This window comes from Leucopleurus acutus (assembly GCF_964270905.1).
Source record: "Leucopleurus acutus genome assembly, chromosome: X".
In the NCBI taxonomy this organism is placed as follows: Eukaryota; Metazoa; Chordata; class Mammalia; order Artiodactyla; family Delphinidae; genus Leucopleurus; species Leucopleurus acutus.
Window position 1 is genome coordinate 32,840,930 of NC_139148.1, and position 12,103 is coordinate 32,853,032.

Here is a 12,103-nt window from a genome sequence, read left to right on the forward strand (position 1 = left end):
CGGCCTGCCTACGGTTCGTCACCGCAGAGACGCGGCAGGCACTGAGGCGCGCGGGCGGCGCACAGTGCGCGTGGGCGTGTCCCGACCCGGCCGCGCGCCCCGCCCCAGCCCCGCGGGTTTGCTTGACCCCAGGCCCAGCTCCAGGGCCCGGGTCTCGCGCCCTTGGCGGGCAACGCGTAGCGCGGGAGCAGTTGGGGCCGGGCATGCCGGGAGCCCCCGGGACAGCCGCCGCCGCCACCGCTACCGCCACCGCGTCTGTCGCCGGTGCGCGCCGCTGACGCGCGGAGATGAAATTCCCGGGCTCGGTGCTGGCGTCCGTGTTCCTGTTCGTGGCCGAGACGACGGCGGCGCTGTACCTGAGCAGCACCTACCGCTCGGGCGGGGACGGCATGTGGCAGGCGCTGACGCTGCTCTTCTCACTGCTGCCCTGCGCCCTTGTGCAGCTCACGCTCCTCTTCGTGCACCGCGACTTCAGCCGTGACCGGCCGCTCGTGCTGCTGCTGCACCTGCTACAGCTCGGGCCACTCTTCAGGTGCGTGCGGGACCCCCGGCGGCGGGGTCGGGCCTCCCGGGGGAGGGGACAGGTGGCCGGCGTCGCGGACCGGGCCCACGCCGGCCCCTTGGCTCCTGAGCTCCACCGTTGCTGTCACAGGAATGCGACAGGAACCTGGGAGAGTGGGAATCGAGCCGGGGCGTACCGCCTTCCTGTTAGGGGCGAGCGTAGGAAATTGCTGATAGTCACCTGAATTTGACGAACAGAAAGGTCAGTTTTATACACTTCGACCTCATAAAAGACATGCTTTCCCTGAGATCAGGTGAGATCTGGCAGGATGAGTTTGTGTCATGACGGGCCCTTAGGAAGTGGGTTCTAAATGGCCGTTAGAGTAGAAGTGTATACAGCTGATTGAATTTAAATTGATCAAACACGTGGAGTGTGCCAGGCACTGTTCTGCACTTTTTACAAATATTAACTTACGTAATTCTCATACATGACATACATGACTCTAGAAATCCACGCATCTTTCTTTTCTCTCGGATGTGTAACACACGGCGTTGTAGAAATGTCTTCGGGGCCCTGCCTAACTTCTAAACGCAGTCAGTGAAGTTGGAACACAAGTGTCATGAAGACCCCAACACTTGCTGGGCGTTGAGAAAAACTGTTAGTGACATTTCTGGAAATTAAACTGTATTAACACAAAGCAAGTAGAAAAAGAAATCCCTGGTAATGAAGTAGAGTTTGGCTTATCTAAGGACCATGAAGAGAGTTTTAAATGTGTTGTTTTGATATCTTTCATCTCTGTAGGAAAAGCAAAACAAAGGGTTTCTATCTGGATTAGAAACAAATTTATAATACTGAACTTTAGATGTAGATGGTAGAAGAATTGGAAGAGGTGGAAAGGCCAGAGACGCAAGAGTAGTAATTTCTGGATGATGGAGTTATGGGTGATTTTCATTTTCTCCTGAAAAATATAGAAAAGTTCATCATTTACTCTTTTATTATACTTTTCTACATGTTTCAGTTTTTACAGAAAAAATATTTTAACTTTATTAAAGAAAGAAAGTTTGGTGCTTTGGAGAGATAACTTCTCAACTATAAATAAAGTTTCAACACCATAAAGAGACCTATTTCCAGAAAATTCTGAACGGGTCAATGTCTTTTTGGGGGAAAAGCAAAATAAAACATAAAAAACAAAGGAATAAACAACCCGCTTCCGTTAACAAGGGCGCTTTCATTCTAATGCAGCTGATTTCTTTCAAGAAGATATTGGACCCACGCTGAGATACGCAAACTGTGGTTCCAAGCCTCTTAGCTTTCAGATGAAAAGAAAAGCAACTTGATGTTGTGTATTAGTGTGACTTAATATCTTATTGCAAGTTCTTCCTGCTGACTGTTTGCTTCTATTCTAACTCTAAGACATCAGCTTCACATAAAGATCAAAATTATTTCCCCCAAACAAAGGAGAGTCTCTCTTCCCTTCTTATCGATTGAACTTAGTAATATTTTAAAACTGTTTTGGGATAATTTAGCTCTGTTTAATTTGGGGTGGGTACTAACTAACCAAACTCATGTTCTTTTTAGGTGAGATGATGTTTTTGAGTTCACTCAGTTCAGCTGCATTACATTACACTGTAATAATTATGGGCTAAAGACCGCAAACTAGGCCCCGCTCCTTCTTTAGGGAGGCATTGGGAGAGCACCATATTTCATTTATATTAGTCTTATATTTAAAACTGTAGTTGCAATTTGAAGGGTTGTTTCCTCATTAAGCCTAGGTTGGAACAATAGAAACATTGAATAATGTCTTGAATTTATTTTTTTCTATTTTAAGGACAATCTTACTGTGAATGATAATAGATATTCTGGAAAACCAGAGTGGGGAAAAGCACCTCTTAACAACAGCAAAATTTGTTTATCATTCTTTTACAGTTATGTTAACTTTTTAAATTAACTGGGAGAAGGAGTAAATATAAATGAGTTACAGGTTCTAGGAATTTTCCCCCATTCTTCTTCACTGGTATAATGAGGAAAAATGGTACATAAAAATCTGGCTTTATAAAGTAAAAGCTAAGAAGTTCTAGTAATTTTTTTATTCAAGTATAGTTGATATACAATATTATATAAGTTACAGGTGGACAATATATAGTGATTCACAATTTTAAAGATTATACTCCAATTATAGTTATTATAAAATATAGGCTATATTGCCCATGTTGTACAATATATCCTTATAGCTTATTTTATACCTAATAGTTTGTACCCCTTAATCTCCTACCCCTATATTGGCCCTCCCCCGTCCCTCTCCCCACTGGCAACCACTAGTTTGTTCTCTATATCTGTGAGTCTAGTATTTTTTATAGAACATTGCAAGATGATTCACCATTGTACTTCTCTCTTTAGTAAACTTTCAAAAGACTTTAAAATAATAATGGCCTAAAGTTATTTGAAGAGTTTTCTTGTTGCTTGCAAAGTGCTTTTACATACAGTATTTAATTCCATCCACTGTAAAACCTTGTGAGCTAACTGTCATTATCTTTTTTTTACAGTTGAGAATTGAGGCTCAGTGAGATTATGCGAGTGGCTTTTCTTTCTTTTTAACCAGTTTGGTTCTTGTGTAGCTTCTCAGAGCATGTGTCATAGGAAGATAACGTGGCGTATAGGAAATCATAATCAGTATTTCTTTTGAAAACGTGTTTTTATTAACTACCTTAGAGGGTCTCTGGTACCACAGATTATTTGTGCTGACACCAACATGCATGGTTTCAGCTAAGGAATAAACTCTTTCCACTATGGCGCTTGAAAATGGGATAAAGTGGAAAAAAAAATAGATCAACCTGCTGATTACCTACATTAGGAATCAGCAAACTATGCCCCACAGGTGAAATCCCCCTATGGCCTGTTTTTGTAAATAAAGTTTTATTGGCACACAGCCATGCTCATTCATTTCTGTGTAGTCTGTGGCTGCCTTTGCACTACAGTGGCAGAGTTGAGTAGTTGTAATAGAGACCAGGGCCTGCAAAGCCTAAAATATTTACTCTTTGTAAATACAGAAAATGTTTGCCAAACCTTGGTCTACACAATACTGAAAAACTACCTTGAATGATTTTGATGAAAATACTTAATTTATGGCTACATTTAGACAACTTCTCAAGTAAAACAAAACAAAACAAAACTCGTTTGGAGTAATTGTATGAGTCTTGCAGAATTCCAAGAAGAATAGTAGAGTGTGTTTCTTATCAGCTTTCTTAACCAGTAGTGGCAAATAGCAGAAGTCTTAGGGCCTTTCACAAGTTTATTAAACACCTACTACATGTGAAACTCTCTGCTAAGATTTTTATTAGTTGGGAAGAACAGTGGATTGCAAGGGGGTACGCCTGGGTTTCAGGGCCACCTCTGTGATTAGCTCCTTCTGGGACCTTCTTTCATTTCCATTGGTAGACTGCAAATGCTTTCCATTAAACACAGCCCCTCCTCAGCATCCAGAGAATTGCTTTTTCCTCTGAACCTTCATTTTATTCATTCAGCTCTTAACATGTGCTGGTGTTTCACTTGTTTGTTTGTTTTAGTCTTTAAAAATTCTGAGCTTGGGCTTCCCTGGTGGTGCAGTGGTTGAGAGTACGCCTACCAATGCAGGGGACACGGGTTCGTGCCCCGGTCCGGGAAGATCCCACATGCCGCGGAGCGGCTGGGCCCGTGAGCCATGGCTGCTGAGCCTGCGCATCCGGAGCCTGTTGCTCCGCAACGGGAGAGGCCACAACAGTGAGAGGCCCGCGTACCGCAAAAAAAAAAAAAAAAAATTCTGAGCTTGATTTTATTATTCAAGTAAAATATATTTGTTGTTGAAACAACAGAAGGGCAGAAAACAGATAAGCACAACTAAAAAAATTTTAAAGTTCTAATCCAGCTAACTAAAGAAAACAATTCTTAATGTTTTGTTGTGTATCCTTACTAATATTTTTACAGTGGTAAGCTGGTAAACCGTAAACTGTCTGGGGGTGGCAGGGCGGGGGTGGAAGCCCTGATTTGTAGTATTTGCTGATTTCTGTGATTTAAGTATTTCCATTATGGCCTATTTCAAGTTATGAAGTTGTTTAAGAACTGGCTCACAAAATTCCTAACTATTGGGCTTCCCTGGTGGGATAGTGGTTAAGAATCTGCCTGCCAGTGCAGGGGACGTGGGTTCAATCCCTGGTCTGGGAAGATCCCACATGCTGCAGAGCAAGTAAGCCCATGTGCCACAACTACTGAGCCTGTGCTCTAGAGCCTGCGAGCCACAACTACTGAGCTTGTGTGCTCTAGGGCCTGCGTACCACAACTACTGAGCCCACATGCTGCAACTACTAAAGCCCATGTGCCTAGAGCCCATGCTCTGCAACAAGAGAAGCCACCACAATGATAAGCCCGTGCACTGCAACGAAGAGTAGCCCCTGCTCGCTGCAACTAGAGAAAGCCCGTGTGCAGCAACACAGACCCAATGCAGCCAAAAAAAAAAAAAAAAATTCTGAACTACTTGTCTCATGAGTCAGTATGAGCCAGCTCAGGCACTTTACTATTTATGTGTATAGGTGTGTATGTGTGTGTGATTTGTGTGTATGTATATATATGTAATTTTCTTTTTATTAAAAATGGAATTTTCTATATATATTCCATTATAATTTACTCCTTTTGCTTACCAAATATAGGAAACATTTTTATATATCAGTATATGTATGTGTATACTATCAATTTTAAGGACTGGATAATATTTCATTGAATACGTATATTAGGATTTATTTAATCATTGTTTTATTTGAGGACCTTTAGAGTATTTCCAGAATTTTGCTATTACAAATAATGGTATGATTCAAATTTTTGCAGTAGGCTTTCTTTCTAAGTGAGGAAATATATGAGAAATATTTTATAAACTGAAAGTGCTATATAAATATTAGTTGTATTAATTATTTACTATCCTTATTATGTATAGGTCCCATATTCTTGCTTAGATTGTGAGCACCTCTGAATGAGGCGGGGTATCCAGCTATCTTTGCATTCCCCACAGCACTTAGCAGAGTGCATCTGCATTCATCACATATTTGAGAATAAAGAAGATGGTCAGTTTATTCTGTCTTCTAGTCCTTGTTGTGGTCAGTGGTCCAACAGTGTAAAGTTGCTAGGCCTCAAGCAGTCCTCAGTAATAGATTTGAGTTTTTCCTCAGAACAAATTCAGTTGGATAAGCTGGACTTGAACTCAAAACCTTGAACTTCATTGTTTTCAGCTGAACAAGCTGGTCCACACTGTTTTACATGTTTTCATGTAATAAAGTGTCCATGACCCCAGTGGACAAAATGTAGCAGACAATTGCCTGTCGCTCTCCCTCCCCTTCCCCCCATACTACTACGTACCTTTTTTTCTCTCAGGAACAAACGAACAAGGATAGTAATCACAAAATATATCCAGTTTGTATTCACTAAAGAAGTTCCTGCATTTCGTTTCTTACATCAGGTTTTATTCTTTCGAATTATGCATGTATTCTTGTTGCCCTGGTTGCCTCGAGGTGAGAGAACAAAGTTAACAATACTCAATAAAATAAACGAAGCCATAAAATCTTCTGACAGCATTATAAGGTTGTTATAAAAATGCATGTTTGGGGAAAAAAATGTCCTTTAACAATTTTTAAACCTAAGGCCATGAACGTTTTTCTTATTCCTAGGAAAAAAATACTTTTCCCCAACATTTTGTTATGAAAATTTACAAACATACAGAAGACAACTTGAAAGAATTGTATGGTGAACACCCAAGTACTTGTCACCTAGATTCTACAGTTAATGTTTTATTTCACACATCTGTCCATTCCTATTATCAATCCCTCAATCCATTTGTGAGTGTGTGTGTATAAATCGTATACGCAGTACTCTTCCTCTCTTTGATACCCATATCATTACCTAAAGAGGGAAATCCAATTTTAAAAGCCAGGTACTCTATCAGTCTAGAACGGTGACTGCTTAAGGCTCCATCCCTAGGGCAGGCTTGAAACTCCATAGATAAGACAGAGCTGGCAGGCTTCCAGGCATGGTTGACTTTAGTCATGTCCCGTAAAAGCTTAAGAGAGCAGAGATGGTAATGTGGTCTTCCAGGGGAATTCTAGATGGGAAACTACTGGGGGCTCTTCCAACCATAGCTGCTGGGTTTTTTTAATATATATAAATTTATTTATTTTTGGCCGCGTTGGGTCTTCGTTGCTGCCCGCGGGCTTTTCTCCAGTTGCAGCGAGCGGTGGCATCTCTTGTTGTGGAGCACGGGCTCTAGGTGCGCGGGCTCAGCAGTTGTGGCTCAAGGGCTCTAGAGCGCAGGCTCAGGAGTTGTGGCGCACAGGTTTAGTTGCTCCGTGGCATGTGGGATCTTCCCGGACCAGGGCTTGAACCCGTGTCCCCTGCATTGGCAGGCGGATTCTTAAGCACTGCGCCACCAGGGAAGTCCCGTAGCTGCTATTTTAACTGAGGTGATTTGGGACATCTGTTGGATGTGAAAAATATATATGTGCATATATATATATCTATATATATACACACAAATATATGTGTGTGTGTATATACATGCATACACACATACCCATATACTGTATTATCTCCATAACAGTGCAGCAAAGTAGGTTTTATCTCTGCTTTGTAATTGAGGGAAAGGGCTTGGGTTAAATGACCTGTCCAGGGCTGCAGAGCTAATATGTGTCAGGAAGGGAAATGGAATGTTTTTCTGTGGCTCTGGAGCCTGAACCACTTCCTATTCCATTCTCTACTTGGTTTCCTTGCCTCAGTGGCCTTCGGTATCACCTCTGAATTTGGTTCACACTCAGGCCAGTTGGCCTGGTGGAGGGCCTCAAGAGGACTGCATGCTCAGAACTGGTCCTTAGAGAGGATGATTTTAGAGGAGAGGCTACGGTTCAGAGTAACCAAGTCAAGGCTTTGAGAATCAGGCTAAGTGAAAGCAGGGTAACTGAGAAAAGACAGAATCCTGTCTGCCTCTGATTATCATGACTTGCTGGTTTGTTTCCAGGTGTTTTGAAGTCTTCTGCATCTATTGTCAGTCAAACCACATTGAAGAGCCTTATGTCAGCATCACCAAGAAGCGACAGATGCCAAAAAATGGCCTCTCAGAGGAAATTGAGAAGGAAGTGGGCCAGGCAGAGGGCAAGCTATTCACCCACCGATCTGCATTCAGCCGGGCATCAGTGATCCAGGCTTTCCTGGGCTCAGCCCCTCAACTGACCCTGCAGCTGTATATAACCGCCCTGCAGCAGGATGTCACTATCGGAAGATGTATGTATATTTTTTAATTTCTATTTGCATTTGGGAATCAAAGTGGAGAGCAAAACATAAGGTTTATCTTGTTTTTGGCGAAGTTCGTTTATATGTTCATCCAATCCTAAGTCTGTGTTCCAGTTACTAAGCTCAAAACATAGTGAATTAAAATAATAGCGACGTTTATTTTGCTTATGAATCTGCCCTTTAGGCAGGGCTCACCTATGCTCCACTGTGTATTAGCCGGGGTAGATCAAAGATGTAGAGTTAGAATCCATTGAGGACTCATTCACTCGCATTTCTTATGGTCGATCCTGGCTGTTGCTCGGGGCTTCAGATCTTCCCCACTTCATTTCTCCATGTAGGTTAGTTTGGGCTTCCTCACAGCATGGTGGCTGCTTTCAAGGGCAAGTATCCAAAGAGTGAGAGAGGGCCAGGTGGTAGAGTATCCCTTTTGTGATCCAGCATTGGAAGTCATGAAGCATCCCTTCTGTATTTTCTTTGTTGAAGCAGTCAGGAATCCTGTAGAGGTTCAAGGGAAAGGGAGGAAAGGAATCTCTGACTTTTGCTGGGGAATGGCAGAGTTCTAGAAGTTCACTGCTGTGACCATTTTGGAAAATACAACTTGCCGTAGGCTGAAAATACAGCCGCCAGAGGCTGGGCCTCTTTGGTTTTTGCCTCTGTCATTCAGTGATAGTTGTAAACCAGCTGATACACAGTTGGTTGTAACAGCTTTTTTGTGGTGAATGAGGGAATCAAGAGCACTGTCCTGTTTTCTTGAAGTTCTAATAGGTATCTCAGCTTTAAAATGAACACAGTTCTCTAACCTTTGGGCTATTCTCGCATCATCAAATTGAGGGCAGGTTTTGATTAAGCCAAATTTTAAAGAAAAAACCTGTACATGCATTGGACACAAGTGAAAAACCTTCATATGAAAAGAGGAAAGAATCCTTCACAAATATTAATATTATTAGTAAATGAAAACCAGATATTCTGGTAAGTTTTGCTATATAGATAAACAAAAGTGAGTTAAAAGCCCTAGGCTGAAAAAATACATATTTAAGACAGCACTGAAACTGGAATCTTTTAAAATAAATCACTCATTAATCTCACTTCCCTCAGTATTATCCTCTTTCTGCCTATAATCTAGGCTGGATGGTAAAATGACTTTAATTTATGGCTGGGTCACAGGATATTTGCATGTTACAACTGTATCCCTTATCCAGGTTACCTCAGAGTGACTGTAATTCTTAAGATACATCAGGACTTTAGGTTGAGATCTTGGACCTTGGTGGATTAACATTTATGTGAAAATGCCTCCCACAGCCCCAGGTAGACAGTAGGTGCTCAATAAATGTAGCAGCATCCTTGTTCTCTAAGGACTTATAACTAGAATGGGCATTGACCAAGGTGAGTCCTCTGCATGCCACTATACCCTTTTCCCAGTTCATTATTTTTCTATGTGGCAGGAACACAGCAAGAGACTAGATGTGGTGATAACCTATTTGATTTTTACAAGTAGATTCAATTTTTTTCTCAAGTTATTGAAAATGAAGATTGCCTTTTAGTTCAGAAGTTGGCAAACAGCAACCCATGGGTGTAATCAGGCACTGCTTGTTTTTGTAAATAAAATTTTATTGGAATGCAGTCACACCCTTTCATTTACCTGTTCTCTATGTCTGCTTTGTTTGTTTGTTTGTTTTTTTAGCAGAGTTGAGTCGTTGAATAGTTGCAACACAGAAAGCATGGTCCACAAAGCATAAAGTATTTACTGTCTGGCTCTCTACAGAAAGTTTGCCAACCCTAGTTACAGTTTTTCAGACAGAATTCTATTCAGGAAAATGAAATGTCTATCTCATAAAATATGAGATATCTCATAAAATGTCAGTGTCACAAAGAATATCTGTGACATGCCCCCCAAGAACTTGGAATAAGTCCTCTGAGAATTAAATGATCAATCGAATATATAGAGAGAAAGGAAGTGGGCATGGTCCTCTTAAAAATATAGATGACTGCCAGTTGTATAGGTTTTGACTAACCCTAATCACTGCCTTAACATATCTGAGGAAGGGATCCCTCACCCGGAAGGGGAAAGGCAGTTGTAATTGGAGGACAGGCTGGGGTGTGTCACAGAGGCAAACATTGGCGATATCTGTCATATGATTAGGAATGCATTTGGTGCAAGGAATAAACACTTGACTACAAGGTTAAACAGCCCATTATTTTGCTTATCTAAGATGAAGTTGGAGTTCGGCCATTGCTGGCATTATATCAGCTGCTCACAATGGTAGAGTTGATGTTCCTGAAGTTCCACTGGTCTTTCTTTTGGGTTGCTACTGCATAGAATCCATCATAGCTGCATTCACGGTAGAAAGAGGGGATGAAGGCAGAAGGGCGAGTGTCCTTCTTCCTTTATTAGTAAGTAAAAGCTTTCCTAGAAACCTCCCTAATAGACTTTATTTAGGTCTCATTGACCAGGACTGGTCACATGGTCACCTCGGTGCAAGAAATGCTAGGAAGCTGGGCATAGAAATGATTGCCACCAGTGGCTTACAGCAGCATTCCTTCAACTTTGCTGACGTTGATTAGAGTCACAGGAGGTGGGGGGGGCTGTTAAAAATCTACAGATAACCTGGAAATTGTGATTTGCTGGGTATGGAATGGGAGCCTACGATATGTCTCTTGATTTTTTCTCTTTTGTTTTTTAAATAAATGCTCCAGGTAATTTTTATCTTCAGCAAAGTTTGGGAACACTGGACTAGACTAGTCATAACCTGCCCAGGGTTGGGCCCCTTGCCACCCACAAGGAAATTATGTTTTCTTAAACTATAAGAGGAGGAATGGATATTGAGTGGGCAGCTAACAGTATCTGCCACACCTTGTGTCCAGACCGATAGAAATGTCCATTCTTGACAGGAGAGGGACATGAAGTCCATCAGAACCTGACCCCATTCAACTTTCAAAGTCTATATAACCCCTTCTCTCTGATTCTATGCTCACTGAGCAAACATTGATGAATTTGGCCTTGGCAGAGCTTAAAGGGGAGGTGGAGCTGGCCACGTGGTCCACTGGAGAGGTTTTTGTTAATTGCAGTATAATGCATATAACATAAAATTCACCATTTTAAGAGTACAATTCAGTAGATTTTAGGATATTCACAGTGTTGTGTAACCATCACCACTATCTAATTTTAGAATATTTTCCTTACGTAGAAAAGAAATCCCATACTCGTTAGCAGTCACTCCTCATTTCCCCTCCCCAGACCCTGGCTATCACTAACCTACTTTCTGTCTCTATGGATTTTCCTATTGTACATATTTCATATAAATGAAATCATACATTATTGGAGAGTTTTTTTCCCATAGTCAGTGAATAATGGACACTGTCTATGAGCCTCAGTCTTTGCGTGAGACTAGTCAGCTCTCAGGGGCTTGATCAAGTCTCTGGACCTTGGTAGATAGGTTGGTCTGAGGCCCAGGTGAGTGCACCAAGGTTACTGTGCTCTGTGAAGGCCCCCGCGTCCTGCCATTTGGCCTGCCTGGATCTCAAAGTGCCCTTGTCTCTTCCAGTCAAGGTGGTCCTGTTGGTAGTAATGATGACTGTTTCTCAGATCCTTGCCTTGTGCTAGGCACTGTGATTGGCATGATTGTGTTTCATGTTCACAGCATCCCTGTGAGATAGATCTGATTACCTCCATCTTATTAAAGTTGGAAATTGTACTCATTGTCTACCAGAGGAGGCAGGATTTGGGGTTAGATTTATGTGAATTCATTCATGAAGTCAATGAATATGTATTGAAAACGTCCTGTGTTCCTGACCTTGTGCTGGGCTATGAGGGTAAAGTGGTGAATAAGGTGGACCGGCACATATCCTTTTGGAACATGATAGAGAAACATGAAACAGATAGTCATATACTTATTTCAGGTAAATCCTGCAAAGTGAAAGTCCTGTGTAAGGGTCTATTGGGGGAATCTAACCAAGTCTGGGAGATGAGGGAACATTTTCCAGAGGAACTGAAGTTGAAACCAAAATCTGGTAGATGAGGAGAAGTCAAATGAAGGAAAAGCAAGAAAGGGCATCCCAGCATTTCACACTTTATCCCAGAGGCAAGAGGAAGCCATTGATGATTTTTAAACAACACAGTATCGTGATCAGATTTAGTTTTAGAAGCTGATTACTCTGGAAAATGGATTGGAAGGGGTGAGGGGAGAAACAAGGAGGCCAGGAAGTGGGCTGCTACAGTGGTCAAGTTGAGAATGATAATGGCTTGGGCTGGAACAGGAGAAATGGGTTATTGGAGCCATATTAATGATGTAGAAGTGGAACAAG

At 41.9% G+C, this 12,103-nt stretch overlaps 1 protein-coding gene across 1 annotated transcript in view; it reads left to right on the top strand.

The window, feature by feature from the left end:
* Positions 1-287: 287 nt before the first annotated feature.
* Positions 288-12,103, top strand: part of XK (X-linked Kx blood group antigen, Kell and VPS13A binding protein) — a gene marked incomplete at both ends in the record, with an annotated part of 49,005 nt that continues 37,189 nt past the window's right edge. The window contains 2 exons of the mRNA XM_082864762.1: positions 288-532; positions 7,530-7,792. Coding sequence (XP_082720888.1) covers positions 288-532; positions 7,530-7,792 — 508 coding nt within the window. The remainder of the gene's footprint in view (positions 533-7,529; positions 7,793-12,103) is intronic.